The sequence below is a fragment of the Bubalus bubalis genome, chromosome 3 (genome assembly GCF_019923935.1).
Source record: "Bubalus bubalis isolate 160015118507 breed Murrah chromosome 3, NDDB_SH_1, whole genome shotgun sequence".
Taxonomy (NCBI): Eukaryota; Metazoa; Chordata; class Mammalia; order Artiodactyla; family Bovidae; genus Bubalus; species Bubalus bubalis.
In genome coordinates, this window is record NC_059159.1 from 158,829,338 (window position 1) to 158,849,383 (window position 20,046).

The 20,046-nt window shown below is 38.7% G+C and overlaps 1 protein-coding gene and 1 non-coding gene across 3 annotated transcripts in view; one reads left to right on the top strand and one right to left on the bottom strand.

Annotated features, from left to right (window-relative positions):
• RAD23B (RAD23 homolog B, nucleotide excision repair protein) overlaps positions 1-14,151 on the top strand; it is a 45,643-nt gene extending 31,492 nt beyond the window's left edge. For both annotated transcript variants that reach the window (XM_006079410.4, XM_025282187.3), the window contains exons 6-10: positions 1,024-1,151; positions 4,325-4,457; positions 6,034-6,161; positions 6,854-7,024; positions 11,656-14,151. In XM_006079410.4, the coding sequence (XP_006079472.1) occupies positions 1,024-1,151; positions 4,325-4,457; positions 6,034-6,161; positions 6,854-7,024; positions 11,656-11,769 (674 nt within the window). In that variant the 3' untranslated portion in view covers positions 11,770-14,151. The remainder of the gene's footprint in view (positions 1-1,023; positions 1,152-4,324; positions 4,458-6,033; positions 6,162-6,853; positions 7,025-11,655) is intronic.
• TRNAG-CCC lies at positions 1,665-1,735 on the bottom strand. Its single transcript has one exon. It is a non-coding gene; the product is annotated as a tRNA-Gly (tRNA).
• Positions 14,152-20,046: the final 5,895 nt, after the last annotated feature.

Below are 20,046 nucleotides of genomic sequence, written 5' to 3' on the forward strand. Positions count from 1 at the left end.
GGAAAACTTGCTTTAAATCAGAGTGTTGTCTGATATTTCCATGAAGAGTGAGTTGAGGTTGGAGAGATCTCTGGGAAATGATTTACAGAGATAATTTACCATTTTATATGGTATGAGAAATTCTGACTTTCTTGCTTCCAACTCGTTTTCCCCTCTGCTTTGATAATAAAAGGTGTCAAAGGAAAACAGCTTATTACAGCACAATTGATTGCTTGAAATGTCCCCACTTCTTGCTTTCAAAAATCATTTCATCCATCTCCTCTTCCAGGTTGCCAGCCTCTGTTATACGTTTGTGCTACCTTTGTGCTTGATGTTTCTATTCTGTGTTTAACATACTGTATTACTTTCCCATTGCTGCTCTGTATCACAGCTTAGTGGCATAACGCAACACATTTATTATCTTACTGTAGTGCTGGAGGCTAGAAGTCTGACGTGGAGCTCACTGGACTAAAATAAAGGGACTAAATCATTGGGCTAAAATCAGAGCTGCATTCCTTTCTGGAGACTCGAGGGGAGAATTTGTTCTGTGTCCTTTCCAACTTCTAAGAGACTGACCACATACCTTGGCCATAGCGCCTTCCTCTGTCATCGGAGAAGCACATAGCATCTCTGCCCCTGCTTTTTTCTCTAACTTGCCCCCACTTATTTCTCTGACCCTCTCATCTGCTTCCCTCCTGCTTTTAAGCACCCTTACCATTACATTGGATTACCCACCCAGGTAATCCAGGATAATTTCCCTATCTTAAAGTCAGCTGATTAGCAACCTCAATTCCCTTTTGCTTTGTAACCTAACATAGTTTCTAAGGATGGGAGGAGGTGGATTATTCTCCCTACCACATGTGTGTTGTAGTAGTTATATGTGTGTTTTAGTTACTCATCGTTAGGTATTCCTAACACTGTAGTGCCTGACAGTGTATACATACATACATACACACTGAAATTATGTGGAGAATGTTTGTTTATTAAATTTTCTTTCTCTTTTCCTCTTTCCCTTCTTCCATCCACACACACATCTTTTTTTAGTGACAGGTCAGTCTTACGAGAATATGGTAACTGAGATCATGTCAATGGGCTATGAACGAGAGCAAGTAATTGCAGCCCTGAGAGCCAGTTTCAACAACCCTGACAGAGCAGTGGAGTATCTCTTAATGGTGAGAAACATTTTGCTTTCTTTGTTCTAGTTGTTTAAGGATGAAATCTCAAAGAAACAGAAATTTTAAAGAAACAATAGCAGTTCATAAGATAATGGTGATGTATGCTCATTTGCATAATGCTTTTATTGGGTTGGTTTAATTAATTCTTTTATTGACATTTATTGGGTTTTCTAAAAGTTCTTTTGGGGTTTTCCATTACATCTTACGGAAAAATCAGAGCAAACCTTTTGGTCAACCCAGTATTTTTCTTAGTGAATTAACATTTTCTGTTAATAAAGTATAAGTGAAAGTGAAGTCGCTCAGTCGTGTCCGACTCTTTGCGACCCCGTGGACTATAGCCTATCAGGCTCCTCCGTCCATGAGATTTTCCAGGCAAGAGTGCTGGAGTGGATTGCCATTTCCTTCTCCAGGGGATCCTCCCGACCCAGGAATCGAACCCGGGTCTCCCGCATTGCAGGCAGACGCTTTATTGTCTGAGCCACCAGGGAAGCCCCAAACAAAGACCGGTAATGCATTGGCCGGGAAACGAACCCGGGTCTCCCGCGTGGGAGGCGAGAATTCTACCACTGAACCACCAATGCTACTAATAAAGTATAACCTCTTCTAAAAGATTTGTGATAAGACTTTGAATCAGAAAATGTGACTAAATGGATTTTAAAATTGGCTATCCACTTGGAGTAGTAGTGTCTAACCTAGTTACATCATCGTCTAAGGATGAGAGCTGTGTGTTAAGAGGGCTAGGGGTGGGGCAGGTTTTAAAACTAATTGAATCCAACATTTTAGTAGCTCTTTTTGCCTGCCAAACATGATCCTGAATGTACTATGTAGAGTGAAAGTTTCAAGTTGGAAGTCCAAGTCAAATTTTGTACTATGTAAATTTTTGTAATTAGTTGCTAGCTTTTAAAAATTGGGAGAGAGTGCTGAAAATTTCTGATAATCTGATTTATCTGGACAACTCAGATCCCAGATTTTCACAAGGGTTTAGGGAAAATTTTAGGTTGTAGACTCCTCTACTAATAAAAGTTTTTGAGAAATAGATTGTTATGGGCATGAACTGAAACCCTTGATATTTTATGACAATGAATGTCTGTTTTACAAATGTGACACAGATCAAAAGTAAATTGTAAAAGTTTGCAGTAATATTGTATCAATTTTTTAGTCCTAAGATTTTATTCTGCAGTTGTCGTTGGTGTGTTAGAATATTATCAAAAGTCTGAATTACCCTAAACATCATCTCAGATCCTAACTCCTTGGAGAATACCGTCCACAGTTCAGTCCATTACCTTGTTTCTAGTTGCGCTTCTGGTAGAAACTCCTTTTCAGAGAGTAGTTTCAGAAGAGTCCCCATCATGAGCAGATAATTGCTTCTCTTCCGGTCATTTCCTGCTTACTGGCATGAGGTTCAGAAAATCTTAACATATCATTTTATCTTTTGAATTCTTTTTCCCATTGTCCACTTGAAAGTGTGTAAAATACTGACAGTTCATTTAATTATCAGTTTGAAATTGAGGAATCATACTGGATTGAGAGTTATTGTGGATCGGTTTATGGTTGCCCCTCATTCCTCCCCAAAAAATGTGTATTACATAAAAACATTGCCTTTCCTTTTATAGAAGGGCTTTAATTTATACCTGATTTTGGAATTCTGCATAATTTTAATGTGTTATCAAATATTTTGACCCAGTAGATTTAAAATTTTGAGGTTTAAAAAAAATGAATTACTGTTTTCACAGTTGCTACTATTTAGCATCAAATGCAAATAAATAGATGAGAGGTTCATGGAAACAGTTGATCCTTTACTTTCAGTTGAAGCAGGCACCTGTTTTGATGCTTTGAACTGTTGCTAGTTTTTGATAAATCTATATAAGTGAAAGTGAGTGTGTAGAAAGAAGAAGTAATGATCTAACAAAAAGCTAAGTCCTGTGTGTGAGAATTTTAGGTAGATCTGTTGTAGTGGTGATTAACTTTTACTTTAGCTAACTTGTTTGAGAATTTGATGGAGGCTTTTGGACCCTCGATCTGTATATAGTTTGTCTACACTTGATAGCTCCTCATTTAAGGGTTTGAATTGGTGGGTGGTTCGCAGTGCCTAGAGGGAACATCTAATATAGCAATTATTATCCTGCTATTTAGTGTCCTTCATTCTCTATATGTTTATGATTTTGGCCTCTGATTTACTGGGAAGTGGAAGTGATTACTAGTACCATCTCATATTTATATGCAGTATTTTCTCCTCTATTCCCTTTCCAAAACCTATAAAGATTACATAAAAATTTGATAGCTATATGTGAGAAGTCTTATAAATCATTTTTATCAAAATAGCGTATTCCAAAAATCTCAGTGCAGTTTTAAGTTATAACAACTTCAGAAGATAAATGTCACAAACTTAGAAAAATTATCACCCAAAACTTTAAGATTCTTTTATACCCATTTACTTTTTCCTTTCTTTCTTCCTTTGGGCCATACCATACAGCTTGTGGGATTTTAGTTTCCTGACCAGGGATTGAAACCATGCCCTTTGCAGTGAAAGTGCGGAGTCTTAACCACTGAACTAAAAAGTCAGATATGTCCTAATAAGATTTGTGTTGATATTTTGAAAATTTAAATAATTAGCTTTTTAATGTTAGACAGTATTATATGTAAGTTTAGGATCTTGCCTGATACTTTGGTGTTAGATATTAATATGTGTTGCTGTATAAACATCATTTCATGATTTTTTTTAATAAAATTCCTTTATGTCTTAGATCTACACTGTCTAGTTGGGTAGCTGTTGAGTACTATTAAGTACAAGTAAGTTAATACTTAACTCTTTTTTAAGTGTCTTAGTACCATTAGCCACATTTCAAGGTCTCAGTAGCTACTTGTAATGGGTATTTTTATTGGACAACATAAATATAGAGGTGTTCCAAAATGGTAAGTTCTGTTGGGCAGTGCTGCTGTATATAATAGCAATATGGATCCATCCATACCACATTGAGGCCATTTCTGATCTTGAACATGTGCAGATTTTGTTTGTCTTTATCCTTTGCTTTGAATGAAGCAGACATCTGTTTGATGCTTTTAGAAATTAGACAAGGATATTGAATAGACTTATAAAGTCTCTTATTCTGTGTAATATTTAACTAACTTTGAATGATGAGCTATTCTAAAGCTTGGGAATTCTGTTACAGGGAATTCCTGGAGATCGAGAAAGTCAGGCTGTGGTTGACCCCCCTCCAGCAGCTAGCACTGGGGCTCCTCAGTCTTCAGTGGCTGCAGCCGCAGCAACTACGACAGCAGCAACTACAACAACAAGTTCTGGAGGTAAAGTGGCATCTTTTGATGGGGAAGAAATGGCTATGAGTCTTCAGTGTAAAATAATTTAACCTGAAGTACTTTTGAGGTGAGGTTCATTCTCAGAGCATCATAATTCTTAAAATCTCTTTTAGTGTTAGAGAAAGGCCCAGAAGAAACTATACTATGTGGATATAAAAGATACACTTATATTAAACTTCATCTCTGCAGTTTTGGTAAAGGACATATTCTGTTTAGCTCATTCTAAGGAAGAGATGCTTCCCAGCTTGCATTTAGTGTTATATTCCGAAGCCATTCGGAATAGTTTGTGCACCTTGTCTCTTTCTCTCCCTATAAATATCATAAAATATAATTCCAAAGCCAGTAGGATCTTAATGGTTATTATAGAACCAAGAAAATGAAACCTAGTATATTTAATATCTTGTATCTAGAGGTGAGAGCAAAGCTTGAATTCAAGTATCTTTACTGACTAGCACCCAAACTTGGGTTGGCAAAAGTTTGCCTAGAAAGCAAAGCCTAGAGCCTGTGAGAGGCCTGGGAATGTTCACTTTCATTCCTTCTTCTGTAAAATTGATAAAGTAATTCAAACTGTTAATTTTGAAGGGATCATTCCTTTATGTATTTACTAGCTCTAATTATGGCAGTCAGTTCTGGTTCATAAAAATCCCTAAGCACTTTGTGTACAGTCTCCCAGAGGATAAGCTTTCATTTCCTGAGAGTCAGCATGGAAATGGAGGAAGCAGAGCTGTGGTTCAGGTTTGGGGTACTGTCCCGTTCAGTGGCACTTATTGGATAACTTAGTTTCTGAGTCTTGTTTTCTTCTGTAAAACTAGTGTTACACAAAGAAGAGTAAATAACCATGCTCTGTGGCCATTTTAATTTGAACGATTGTCTTGAATAATTCAGGAGATAAGAACATACATTAGAAAATTCTCACTAATCTTCGTAACCTCAAAAGCATAATTCTTTCGTATACAATTAAAGAGGGTAGGTTTTTTTGTGTTTCTTAGTTTTGGTATATATATTTCTTAGGAACTTTTGCGTATCAGAAACAACTTTTAATACTTTTTATAGAGTATATGCAGGGCACAGGTTCTCAGTATTATTTGATAAATTGAGTGCCCAAGGCAGTTGTAGGAAAACTTCCTTCTTTTAGTGTTCTGTTCTCTCTACATTGTGTGCTCTGCTGAGTCGCTTCAGTCGTGTCTGACTCTTTGCAACCCCATGGACCGTAGCACGCCAGGCTCCTCTGTCCATGGGATTCTCCGGGCAGGAATACTAGAGTGAGTTGCCATGCCTTCCTCCAGGGGATCTTCCCAACCCAGGGTTGAACCTGCATCTCTTATGTCTCTTGCATTGGCAGGCAGGTTCTTTACCACTAGTACCACCTGGCAAACCCACTCTCTACCTGAGCTAGTAGGAATAATTTCTGCAGTATAAGACTTGCAAGTTGGTATAATTTGAAGATTGTCATTACTTACTTCATTTTATATACATCTTAGAACTCAAATCATTTTTTTTCTTCACAGTGTTTGCTGTCTAAATTATGTTTGTTATTGTTTAAAAATATTCCTGTTTATTTTAGGACACCCTCTTGAATTTTTACGGAATCAGCCTCAGTTTCAACAGATGAGGCAAATTATTCAACAGAATCCTTCCCTGCTTCCAGCATTGCTACAACAGATAGGTCGAGAAAATCCTCAGTTACTTCAGGTGACTGTTTAATCAGTTTCAAAAATGGTTAGGATGTTTTACATTCTGTACAAGTCAATGGGCACTCCTTCCCCTCTACCAGGTGTATAAACTGTTCTTCCAAGCTACCCTCAGGAGAATGTTATAGAGGTACTGACTGATAAAAAGAGAATTGGGGGTGGGGGGTGGTTAATTTAGTCAAATACTAAGTTTGGGAAACACTTTATTAAAGAATATGAGAAACTCACGCAAAAAGAAATGTTTAATTTTCTAAATCTGTTTTTCTCAAGCTTATTACTTGAGGCGCAGTGCCTCCTAGAAAACACACCTGTAGGCTTACTTTAGTGCTCAGGCCATGAAGTATTTGAGTTTTGTGTAGCGTTCCACTGCCTCCTAGTTGTGGAAGATAAAAGTATATAGACATAAATATAATTTTTCTTTTAGCCATCAAGTAGTTTTTTAATAGTAATGGGGTAATGGAGTGTTAAGAAATTGAATTCTTTTAATTCTTCACTGTTTACCTCCTTCAGAAATACTGAGTTTCTTTAATGCACAAGAAATCACATCCTTCCAAAGACCGACTAATCCAGAATCATTCTAAAATAATGAAATTGCAGAGTTGTAGCTTTCCTTTTTATTTGTATTAGAGTTCTTATTTTCCTGGAGGTACTTTATATCAACGTGTTGTTCTTTTGTTCTTTAAATCACTGCAGCAAATTAGCCAACATCAGGAGCATTTTATTCAGATGTTAAATGAACCAGTTCAAGAAGCTGGTGGTCAAGGAGGAGGGGGAGGAGGTGGCAGTGGAGGAATCGCAGAAGCTGGAAGTGGTCATATGAACTACATTCAAGTAACGCCTCAGGAAAAAGAAGCTATAGAAAGGGTGAGTTTAAGTAAACCTTAAAAATTCAGTTCCTAGTCACACTAGCCATGTTGCAAATGCTCAGTAGTCACTGGGGCTAGTGGCTCCTGCGTTGGGTAGCCTAGATATAGAGTATTTCCATCGTGGAGGATAGCTCCTATTGAGCAGAGCCAAATAGATCATTATTCATGTAGGGATTGCAGTGGAGACAGTCTCTTCTCAGCCCTACTCTCCATCATGTTCTTTGTGAAGCCCAAGGACCAGCATTAAATACCAGTCTAGCATGAAATTGTTATAAATAAATCAAGCTAAAGATTTCATTGATGTTTTAAAATTCAAGAGGAAAAAAGTATATGCTCAATTCAAGATTATCCTTTTTTAAATTTATATTTCAAATTTTATTTTACTGTTGTCTCTAAGTGTAAATATGTGTGTGTGAATTACATACAGTATGTATAGTGAGTATCAGAAGCTGACCCTTGGACCCTCTCTCACCCTTATCAGGTCAGCCCATAGGCCGTGCCAGTGCAGTGGCCTGGTCTCTGTGATACGGTGACCAGCCATCGTCTGCTCTGGGCCCCATGTAAACAGAGAATCATAGTGCTTGCCCTGTCTTATCTTACAGAGTGTTTTGAGGTAGAAATCAGAGAAAATGCATCTTAAATAACTTAGAAAAGCATCTGAGCTTTGTCTTTATGACATAACATATAAGTGTTCAAGGTTTATAACTGGTATTTCTTAAAAGATAATTTATATATTGTGCTGTTTTACCCCCTCAAATAATAGAAATGACAGTTGACAATTGCCTCACTTGTTCTATAGCAACTTTTTTTTTTTGAGACTGTCAGTTCTTGATTTCTGTGTTGGAGAAATTTTCTTTTTGTTGCTTTTGCCTTTGGTGTTGTACAAGAGAACATTGCCTTACCCAAGGTCAGAGGACTTGAGCCTGTGTTTTCCCCAAAGAGTTTTTTATAGCTCTTATTACACTTACGTAATGAAAAATATCTATGCTCCATTTGAGTTAACTTTTTGTTTATAGTGTGAGGTATAGGAGTCTAGATTGATATGTTTCGCCTATATAATATCCAGTTGCCCAGCACCATTTATTGAAAATACTTATTTTTATTCTTTGACACTGTTATAAATAGAATTGTGTTATTTTTATTTATTTATTTATTTATTTTTGGCCACACCAACACATATGGGATCTTAGTTCCCTAACCAGGAATCAAACCCATGACCCCTGCATTGGAAGCACAGAGTCTTAACCACTGGACCATTGGGGAAGTCCCTAGAATTGTTTTCTTAATTTCAGTTTTTGGATTGTTCATTGTTATATGGAGATACAATTTTGTGTATCATGCAGTTTTGTATACCAAAACTCAATTTTGTTTGCCTTCCTGAACTCAGTTGTTAAATCTTAATTTGTGTGTGTTCCTTAAGATTTCTATATGTAAGATCATTTGAAGGTAGACACAGTTTTGCTTCTTTTTCAATTCAGATGTCCTTTGTTTATTATTATTTACATATATACTTACTTGCTTCATTGTCCTGCTAGAACCTCCTCTATTGAATAGCAGTGATAAGAGCCAACATGCTTATCTTGTTCTAGATAGTAGAGGAAAATGAAATATTAAGTCTTTCACCATTAAGTTTGATGTTAGCTGTGGGTTTCATTAGATTCCTTTTATCAGGTTGAGGAAGTTCTCTTCTATTTCTGTTACATTGGATGTTTTTATCACAAAGGATGTGAGGTTTTGTCAGATTGTGTGTTGAGATGATCATGTGATTGTGCCCCTTTTTCTGTCAGTATGCTTTGTTGTGCTGACTGGTTTTTCTGTGTTGGCTCAGCCTTGCATTCCTGAGGTGAATCCTCTGTGGTCGTGGTGTTCAGTGCTCTTTATGTGTTGCTGGAGTTGGTCTGCTGGTGATTTGTTGAGAATTTCTGCATCTTCATGCATAAGGAGTATTGGTCTGTAGTTTTCTTGTGGTGTCTTGGTCTGATTTTGGTGTCAGGCTAGTACTGGTTTTATGGAGTGAGTTCCATTCTCTTCTCTCCTTTGGAAGAGTTAATGAAGAATTGGTGTTAATTTTTCTTTAAATTGCTGGTATGGTTCACCAGTGAAGTTATCTGGGCCTGGCTTTTGAGGAAGTTTTGTGATTACTAATTAAGTCTCTTGTCATAGGACTTGTTCAGGTTTTCTGTTTTTTTTTTTTTTCCTTGAGTCAGGGTGGTTTTTGTTTTTCTAGAAATTTGTCTGTTTCATATATGTTGTCTAATTTGTTGGCATACAGCTGTTCTTAGTATTCCCTTATTGTTGCTTTCATTTCTATAAAAAGTAATTATAATGTTCCCACATTTATTTCTGATTTTAGTCATTTGAATTCTCAGATTTTTTTTTTCTTGTCAATTCGGTAAAGGTTTGTTAATGTTGTTGATTTAAAGGGAAAAAAGCAAGAGTTTTTGGTTTTGTTGAGTCTGTGTTTTTCTAGTCTCTATTTTATTTCCTTCTGTTTGCTTTAGTTTCCTCTTTTTTTTACCCCCTAGTTTCTTAAGATGAACTTAGATTATTGGTTTACTATCTCTTGTTACATAGGCATGCCTTGTTTTATTGTGCCTCTCTCCGTTACATTTTGCAGTTAATTCCTTTTTTACCAATTGAAGGTTTTTGACTGTCAAGATGATGGTTACTTTTGACAATGAGTGTTTTTAAATTAAAGTATATACATTGGTTTTTAGACATCATGCTGCTGCACACCTAACAGACTACAGTATAGTGTAAACATAACTTATATGCACTGGAGAATCAAAAATTCTTGTGACCTGCCTTATTGCCGTATTCGCTTTATAGCAGTATTCTGTGACCGAACCTGCATTATCTCTGAGTTATACCTGTAGATATTTACAAGTAGAAACTTCTGCAAGAACTGCTACAGCAACATGCCATAAATTTTAGTGTATTGACATTTTATTTTCATTTATCTCAGAGTATTTTCTGATTTTGTCATTTTTTGATCTGTAGGTTTTTTAGGGTTTTATCAATTTCCACATTTATGAATTTTCCGAATATCCTTCTTTTATTGATTTCTAAGTTCATTCCATTGTGGTCAGAGAACGTAATTTGTGTAACTTTAATCCTTATAAATTCGTTGGGGCTTGTTTTGCGGCCTGACGTGGTCTTTGGAGACTGTTCTGTGTATCCTTAAGAAGGTGTACAATTTGCCATTCGTTGTTCGGTGTTCTGTAAATGTTAGGTCTGGTTGGTTTATAGTATTTTTCAGGTTTTATACTTGCTTGTCTTCTGCCTTCTCTTATCTGTTACAGAACTTGGGGATATTGACGTCTCCAGCTATTGTTGCATTTTTCCCTTCAAGTCTGTCAGTTTTTGCTTAATGTATTTGGGGGCTTTGTTGTTCTGTTTGTTTATAATGAAGTCTTTTTGATTGTTTTATCATCATAAAATGTCTTTGTTTTAGTAGCAATTTTAATCTTAAAGTCTGTTGTCTGATGTTAATATAGCACTTCAGCTCTCTCTCTGTGATGATTTGCATGGTGCATGTCCTTTTCCATCCTTTCACTTTCAGCATACTGTGTCTTTGACTCTAAATGTGTGTCTTACTGTAAAGCATAAACAGTTGGATTGTGCCCTATTTACCTTTTACTTCAGCTAGCCCAGCTTTAATGTGGACAAGACCTAAGTAACAAAATCATTTTTGAGTTTCTTGTCCTTATATGGATGAGTATAATCATGCTGAATTAGGAGTTTTGCCTAGTTTTTAAAGGCCCTTTCTTGATATAGTCTAATGCAAGGGACAAATGTATGGCACCTGGGGAATTAGATTAATTCACCTGAGTGTGTTTAAAGGCTTTTAAAAGCAGTGATTATTGAGTTGCAAGTGATTTTCAATAGACTAGGAAAATTAAATGGATCATATCACCTTTTAAAATGCTATAAAAATTAAGCAGATAAAAACAATATTGTAGGTCTTGATTTCAAAAGTATGTCATGTAATATTACTAATAATTGACCACCCATTTTTGTAGTATGAAGTGTTTCATAAAGCAAGGAGGTTAAGTTTGACCCTAATTAAGGATATGGCTTTTTTTTTTTTTTTTTTTTTAAACAAATAATTGGATTAGGTAGTTAAACTCACCTCCATCTCTGGTTGCTCTCATCCATAGCTTCACCACTTATGTACTGAAAGCCATTGGATTTACAGATTTCTGTAGGGTCATTTATTTTTAAACTACCACAGCAGCTAACTTTTAGTATTAATGCCAGTGAGTGTTATCAAAGTATCTATTTAGCATCAAAATTTTAACTAGGAGCAAAGAATTTTGTAAGTGGTTACAGGAAAGGGCCCCAAGTTCTATCTGCTGCTGCTGCCGTGAAGTTGCTCAGTTGTGTCCAACTCTGTGCGACCCCATGGACGGCAGCCCACCAGGCTCCTCTGTCCATGGGGTTCTCCAGGCAAGAGTACTGGAGTGGGGTGCCATTGCCTTCTCCAAAGTTCTATCTAGCTCCTTGAATTGGACAGCAGCTCCATAATCAGGGATGAATTCATATAAAATTCTCAAGGTTTTTTGCATCCCTTATAGTATGTTTTCAAACAATGATGACCTCATAATATGTTTTCTTTCTTTCTTTCAGTTAAAGGCATTAGGATTTCCTGAAGGACTTGTGATACAAGCATATTTTGCTTGTGAGAAGAATGAGAACTTGGCTGCCAATTTTCTTCTACAGCAAAACTTTGATGAAGATTGAAAGGGACTTTTTTTTTTTAATCTCACACTTCACACCAGTGCATTACACTAACTTTGTTCACTGGATTGTCTGGGATGACTTGGGCTCATATCCACAATACTTGGTATAAGGTAGTAGATTGTTGGGGGTGGGGAGGGAGGGATCTAGGATATAGGGCAGGGATAAATACAGTGCATGTCTGCTTCAATTAGCAGATGCCGCAAATCCACACAGTGTGTAAAATATTATACAACCAAAAATCAGCTTTTGCAGGTCTTTATTTCTTCTATAAAACAGTAGGTAACTTTTCCTAGGTTTCACTCTTTTTAGTGTACTAGATCCAGAAATTTAGTGTAATGCCCTGCTTTATATTTCTTTGACTTAACATTGGTTTCAGAAAGAATCTTTGCTACCTAGAATCTACAGTCCCTATTTTATGGCAACACTGGATAATGGCTTTGTGAAATTGGGGGAAAAAAATGGGAGTGACTGTAAACAGAAATGCCAAATTATTGATGGTTATTGTTGCTGCTTCAAATAAGTATAAAATTAATGTGTAAGAAAGCCCATTCTTTCATGATAAATACTTGGGGTTGAAGGGGGGAGATGGGAGAACATTTTCTTAAGATGAAAATAATTAACTGCTATTTTAAATTTCTTGATCATTGAATGTGAGACCCTTCTAACATGATTTGCGAAGCTGTACAAGTATAGGCAGAGTTATTTTTCTGTTTACATTTTTTTTTTGGTTTATTTTGGGGGGTAAATTGGTAGCTGCCTAATTACTGTTTACTTCATTGTTATATTGCAGTAAAAAGTTATAAAAACCACGGTTGCATGTTTGCTTTTGATGTATCCCTTTGTGGAGTTAGCACTTTGGGGCCAATGAAGAAATGCAGCATTCACTCTCCCTGTCTTCCCCTTCCCTCAGCAGAAATGTGTTTGTCAGCAAGTCGTGAATTCCAACTGCTGCCTCTTTTAAAACCCACAAAATGCTGATTCAGTTCAAGATTAATGCAAATGTCTCAAAACTGGGTTTCTGATATTTGTAAATGTTTTTTCCTTAATTAGATAAGAATGTATGACCATTAAAGTTGTTAGGATTATTTTGCTTTTGAAAAGAGAAGGTGGACAGAACTACAATCCAGCATCTTTTATTGCATTGGAAAGACTGGCAAAATCTTTTGGAAGGGTTGGGAGATGCAGCTGGAATAGTACTTTGGAAAATATACAATCAAGATATCTCATGGCATATTAAAAGAAAAATCTTAATAGCAATGTTGGCTTTTATTTGGATTTTTTTCATCTCAGCTTTTTTCTTTGGAATCTCCTTTGTTGGCATTGTTATTTGATCATGAAGAGGGGGCAGGTGTGTCTACTTGTTTTATTTTTTTCAGCTCTCTTTTCCTGAGTATTAAAAAGACTAAAGAAATAATTTTTTTTCTACCATCTTATACTGAGTTAAGAAGATGAATTTGCACAGATTTTATCCTACATAATCTCTTAATAATCCTTAGCACAGTTTGGTGATGACTTTTAAGCTTTTACATCATGCACTCATAACCTATCTCTTATGAAAATAAAAAAATTATGATTTTTTCCCATGTTAATCATGTAGTTTAATCTTCATGTGTTTATTCCATAAACACAACAAGACCTTTGGACTTTGTATTACCTGTATGTTTTATAATGGATTGTGCAAAAATGTCTCAGAATAAAATGAGGATTTGTAAATATGTTCATCTTTCGAGGTAGAGCAATGAGTTGGGAAGAGGGATGGCATTTCTGGTGAGATAATGGAGTATTCGTTTATTTTCACGATATTTTATCTGCTACTTAATTGCTTAGAGCATAGTGAAAACTAGAAAAGGAGAGAAAAAAACAACCAGCAGCCACCTCTTCTTTTCTCTGGAAAGTGACAGCAGGAGGTGATCGATCACATGGAGCTTTTGTCCTTGGACAGCAAAACTACAAATAGTGGGATTAATAATCACCAGAACACAGTTCAGGCCACGTTTTGGCCATTCTTTGCAGTGCTCTGTTTATCTGCGGAAAGAATCAGCCGTGACACCATGAAAGAAATGGGCTTTATGTGGCCTTTTGCTGTTACCTTTTAATTTACAAACATTTTGGTAAGTCTCTTAATCTAAGTGCTACATGACTTTGGAATTTTTGCCTTGGAGGTATTCTGTCATCTGTTTCTTGAAATCTGTTGATTGTTCAGTTGCTCTGTGGAAGACCTGAAGAAGCTTAAGTTTATACTTGTTAAACTCTTACTGCCGTCTAGTCAAATATATTTTTACATTGTTTAAAAATACTGAAGTGTTCCACCATATGATTTTTTTTCTCCTGTACTCAATGGCTAGGATTCTAGAGAATTAATTATAAAATATTTTCAATATATCCAACATGGCATTTCTCATTTTTTAAAATTATTTTACTGTATAGAATCTTAGATTGGAAATGGATAGTGCCCCATCACTGATCCTTCTGCTTTCTTTGTTGGTGGTGAATTAGGGTGTGGAATGCCCTGCACTAGGTCGGTTTTATTGGGTCTCCTGTTTGTGTTCACAGTGAAAACATCAACACAGAGATGGGACACTTCCTAGAATGTATATATCAAAGTTCATGGGGGCTTTAGAGATGTCAGGGAGTTCTCCCTTTTCCAAACCTCTTTTTTTGTTTTTTTTTTTTTAAACATCAGCCAGCCTGAGATAGCTAATTACTCAAAAGCAAGCAGTTTCCAGGAGTCCTTCCTGGCCACATCTGTGTTCTGCTGAACTGCCTGCTGTGCGGCTCAGGTACAGTGTGTTCTTCCAGTTGACTTCCCACTGTCCTTTTTGTTCCACTTTGTTCTAAGCCCGGGGCCAGCAAACTGCAGTCTCAGGAGCCAAATCTGGCTCGCTGCCTGTTGTATGAGCCATGAGCTAAGAATGGCCTTTACAGTTTTCAGTATTTTGTTTACAAAAAGGTGAAAAGATTCAAATTCCAGCGTCCATAAATAGTTTTGTTGGCACACAGCCATGCTCCTTTATTTACATATTATCTATAAGCAGCTACTTTTTTGCTAAAGAGGTTTGCTGTTGAATAGTTGCCACAAAGACTGTGGCCAGCAAAACCTAAATACCTTCTGGCCCTTTACAGAAAGCTTTCCATCCTTGTCTTAGATTGCACCTATCCCCATCATATGTTAAATTATGATGCTTTTCCCCCTTTTATTTGTCATTCTGGGCCTCTTGAGGTCTTAACTTCAGTTTGCTTTGCTTGTGACCATCATGGGGTCTTTCAGAGGTGTGGTATCACCCCCACATATTCATTATCAAAGGGAGGAGCGCCTGGTGTGCTAGTCTGGCATGTTTGTGATGTTTAAAATTATTCTTTGCTATTGCTATACTATTTCTTGTGCTTTAGTAAGATAACTAAATAAAGCACCAAGTGAATAAGAAAGTGCTATTCTCAGTTGTGTCCAACCCTTTGCTACCCTGTGGCCTGTGGCCCACCAGTTTCCTCTGACCATGGAATTCTCCAGGCAGGCATACTGGAGTGGGTAGCCATTCCCCTTCTCCAAGGGAAATCTTCCCCACCCAGGGGGTCAATCCTGAATCTCCTGCATTGCACGCAGAGTCTTTACCATCTGAGTCACCAGAGAAGTCCAAAATTCAGCACTAAGCGGTGTCAGAAGCACTTTGCATAGTGATGACTCAGTCAGAACAGAAAAGTCAAATGAATGCATCTGGGAATCTTTGGGCCCTGGGATCAGACTTGGGTCCGTAAGAGGGAGCATCTTAACCACAGCTGGAAGAGTGGACGGAACCCTGGAGGGAGGGGGAGAGCAGTTGGGAGCAACGGTGACAGGGAGGTAGGGAGCAAAGCTTGGACTTCGGGAAGAGCGCTGTGCACTAGCGTTTGGGGAGCCACACCAAATAGTGACAAATTGGTTATAAAAGATCTTCCCTGTCATATAGTTAATATGACAAACCTGGTCCCTCAAGAAGGGTTTGCACTGTGAAGAGGAGGCTAGGAGGACCAAAGAAGCATCACTGGTGACGAATTTGTTTCACATGTGCTGTGGATTCCACAGTGAATGGGAATGTGATCTTTGCCATTGAGCTCAGTTTACTATGACAGAGACTGAATGCTAATAGATCCTTCAACAGATACAGCGTAGCTGGAGCACAGACTTCTGCCTCCTGTCGGATGCAAACTTTTTCTGTTCTTGTTGCACTAGTAGGCTTTCGTCCTCTCTCCTCGCCTGGCTCAGAATGAGTTACAGATGTTGGTAGATTGTGTTCTCTCCAGACCATGAGGTGGTCTTCAGGTACCTGGCGAGCTTGGCCTCCCAAGGAGCCATGCCAGTTTTTTCCAGTGTTTCAACTGTTAGGTTTTCTGTGATGAAAACTGAGCACTTCTACACTTAAACTGGCTGTAGATGGCTTCCTGTCAATGGTCTTTCACACCTAAAGCCTGCTGCCAGGACTGCTTGTTGGGCTGCAGCCTTAAGTCTCAAAGGGTATTTGAAGTGGATCCTGAGTTTTGTTATTGACATCTTCCATCTCTATGACAAAGTCCACATTTGTCTCAGAATTCTTAAGAGTGTCTGGCAGTAAATCACAGAAATCAGCTGGGTTTTATCTGCCAACAGATTAGAAGAACATGATAAGTTACCTCAAAATTGGTTAAAAATTGGATGAGAATGAAAGGGGCTGGTGAGGCTATGCCTTAGAACAGCTTAAGGTTAGAATTTGTATGTGGCAGGGGATGCATTTATGAACCCTGAAGTGACTTTTTTTGTTTTTCTTTGCAGCTTTTTTACATTTTAGTCCTATTTGTTGATGGCATTTTGTGGGGTTTCCTTTGGTTTTGTTTTTGTTTTCAAATTTCTTTTTGGTCAATAAGGTTGCTTCTGCTTGTTTGATTCATTTAAGGTAATATTTATCTCCACTTTAAAATAATTTTGTATCTTGAATTTTGGGGTTATAAATTTTATGCTATGTTTGCATTTTTGCAAAGAACCTTAATTTTTTCATCCTTACACAATTTCAGACTTACAGAAAATTGTGGGAACAGCACAAAAAGCTCCCAATTAAACCACCCACTACTTCCCCACACCCGCTTAAGTTTTGCAGTTGTCCTAGTAATGTCTGCCATAGCAGAAGGCTTCAGTCGAGAATAATACACTGCATTTGGTTGGTTTCCAGGCTATACAGTCCTTCCTTGATGTTTGGGAGCTTAACTTGTTTTTTTGGGTTTTTTTTTGAGATTACAAGGTGCTTGTCTTATGCAGTGTCCCTCAATTTATGTTTGGTGTTTCCTCATGACTAGACTCAAATTATGCATTTTTGGAAAAAGTACTGCTATGCCCTTTCCAAATGACATGGCTTCTTTATCTTTTTTTAGCATTCACTTGTATTCTGACATTCTCTTTGCCTCATTTGTAATCTGCATTCCTGTATGGACTCTATTCCTGTTTTATTCACTAGTACATAATCCATCATTATATTGATGCTCAAATTATCCTGTTTTTTTCTAAGATTTATTTCTTTGGAGATGGAGCATTTTTAAAGCCTTTAATTTGTTACAGTATTGTTTCTGTTTTATGTGTTGGTGTTTTTGGCCATGAGGCATGTGGGAGCTTAGCTCCCCGACCAGGGATTGAACCCCCACCGCCTGCACAGAAAAGTGAATCTCAGCCACTGGCCTGCAAGGGGAGTTACTGTCCCGTTGGTTTTGTTCTTAAAGCTAGTGTCTGTGTTTGGCATGTCCTTATCACTCTTTTGAGTATTTCCTTACTTTCTCACACAATAATATATTTCAGGCTCTTGTACTGGGTTGGCCAGATAGTTTGGGGAAACCGGAGTGAACTTTTTTGACACACCCGGTATTCTCTGTGCACCAGCCCTGGAATTTGCCATTTTCTGCAGGAAGCTCTGGTTCCCTTTCATGCAGATTTATGTAGAAACCAGCACTTTGTTCTAGGTGTGCAGAGTTGTTCCTAGAGTCTCACTGCTCCCAGGCATTTCAGTAGACATGTAGAAAATAAATACACATATGCAAACAGTACATCTGTATTCCTATGCCTGCACACAGATACTGAACATGAGTTCACACTGGTATTCCCTTCCCTTTTTTTTGTAACAAGTTACCATCTTTTATTGAAGTACAGTTGATTTACAGTGTTGTGTTATGTTCTGGTGTACAGCAAAGTGATTCCAGTATATATGTATACACATATATGTAATATATTTTATATATATTTTTTCATATTTCCCATTCTACGATTTTCCAAAATGTAGTAGTTGTATCTGTTTAGTTTATCCGTGGCCCCCCCCCCCCCCCCCACTGCCCCTTCCCTTTTGGTAAGGAAAACTTTGTTTTCTATGTCTGTGAGTGTGTTTCTTTTTTGTGAATAACTTCATTTGTATCATGTTTTAGGTTCCACATATAAATAATATGTCTTTTTCTTCCTGACTTCCTTCACTTAGTATGATAATCTCTTGGTCCATCCATGTTGCTGCAAATGGCATTATCTTTTCTTGGACACTGAGAGACTTAACTGCCATTATGCTCAGTATGTTTGCTTACCTGTCACCTCCTCTGTATATAAACAATCTGCTTAGCCACTCAGCTGCCTAAGTGTGTGTTTCCGGTGCTAGTGGTGGTCGGGGAGACAGCAGGAGGAGCAGACGAGTGGAGGGGAGTGCATCCCCAGGCTGGACTATTCATGGCTCCCCCAGAAATGTGCTCCGCTGTGTCTTTGTCTTGGCACATGCTACTCTCCTCCTCATGCATTCAGCAACTAATGAGCAGTTGCCCAAGGCCTGGCAAGCATTCGGTTTGACATTGTTCCCACCTCTATTACTGATTCCTCAGTGTTCAAAACCATACAAGACCCCATTTGATCATGACCTCCTTTTCCCTCCAATTTGAGCCAGAGACCTGACCTCTCTGTTCCCTCAGCCACTTGCATCTACTCTGAAGGTGGAAATCCTGAGTTGAAATCGTCTATTTGTGTCACCCATTAAACTATGCACTGAGTGAGCAAGCATCTGACGGGCTCTCTGATCAACGCCTGTGTCTTTCATCTCCGTATCCTCAGGACGAGGGGAGGGTGGGGGTGCTGGCAGCACCGCACGGGTCAGCAGGCAGCGTACAAATGATTGGGCCGACCTTGGTCGTTGCTACTAGGGTTCCGGGTCCTTACCAGGCCTGTCATCCCCTCAGTTCTAAAAGCCAACTTAAGAAGTTTAGGGGCAAAGAACAGAGTCCCAGAGTCTGCTCTGTTTTTCTCTTCTCAGCCCAGGGACCTTGGCACCAGATTCTGAAGACCTGACACATAATACTGTCAGCTGGCTGGTTGTAGGGGCAGCAGAATTCTGTTGACAGATTCCAGATGGGTCCGCATCTGAGACATAAACAGAGCAGACCGACAGCTGCAGTCCCAAGAATCTCAGGCTGGGGCAGGTCAGAGGGACCTGAAGATCTGGGCTTGGAGTTTGGCCTGGATTTCTGTCTTCACGCCCCATGCCAGCTCTGTGACTCCAGCCTTGTGTCCAGGTTTCCTCCTCTAAAGCAGAGCCCACCTCAGAGCTTGCTAGTAGGGGTCAAGGGAGAGAGTAGATTGGAAAACATCATTCCCAAGGCCAGGATTGTTTGATGTGGTTGCAGACTGCCTGTCCTGGAGGCTGGGAGTTTTTTGCCTTTCTGCAATGTGAGGAGTGGCTGAATGATTATCAGTGGTGCTGGGTGCACCTCCTTGATCCCTGGGCGCCTTGGTCCTCCTTAGCTGTTAGCAGCTCAGCATTCCCATGGGGGCTGGTGGGCTTCCCATTCAGCTGGTCAGCATGGCACAAACATTGGCAACACCACATAAGCTTTTCATGTCTACACACTTCCTGAGCAATGCTGGCTTTTCTCCTGTCAGTTTCTAGGCCGAGGAATTGGCAGCTATGTCTCTGAATCGAATTTGGCAGAGAACCCAGCACAATTGCCTGACAGACGACCCGCTGCCCGTCTCACCCATCCCTCGGGACACTCCATGTGCCCTTTAGATTTCCTCTGACAGTCTCCAGTGTGCCAGGGGCATAGGAACTCAGACTGGAACGGGCCTGTGGGTGCCACCCAGGGACCAAGCACCAGGCTGCTTTCATGCCTCATCTCTAGCCTCCACTTGAACACTTCTAGCGATGTGGCCCTCACTACCACCAGCTCAGACCTCCTACATTCCAGACACTCCAGGATTGTCAGGCTCCCCTCTCCCCTCTTCCTGTCCGGGTAGTAGGCCATCCTCAGGGCCTGGTT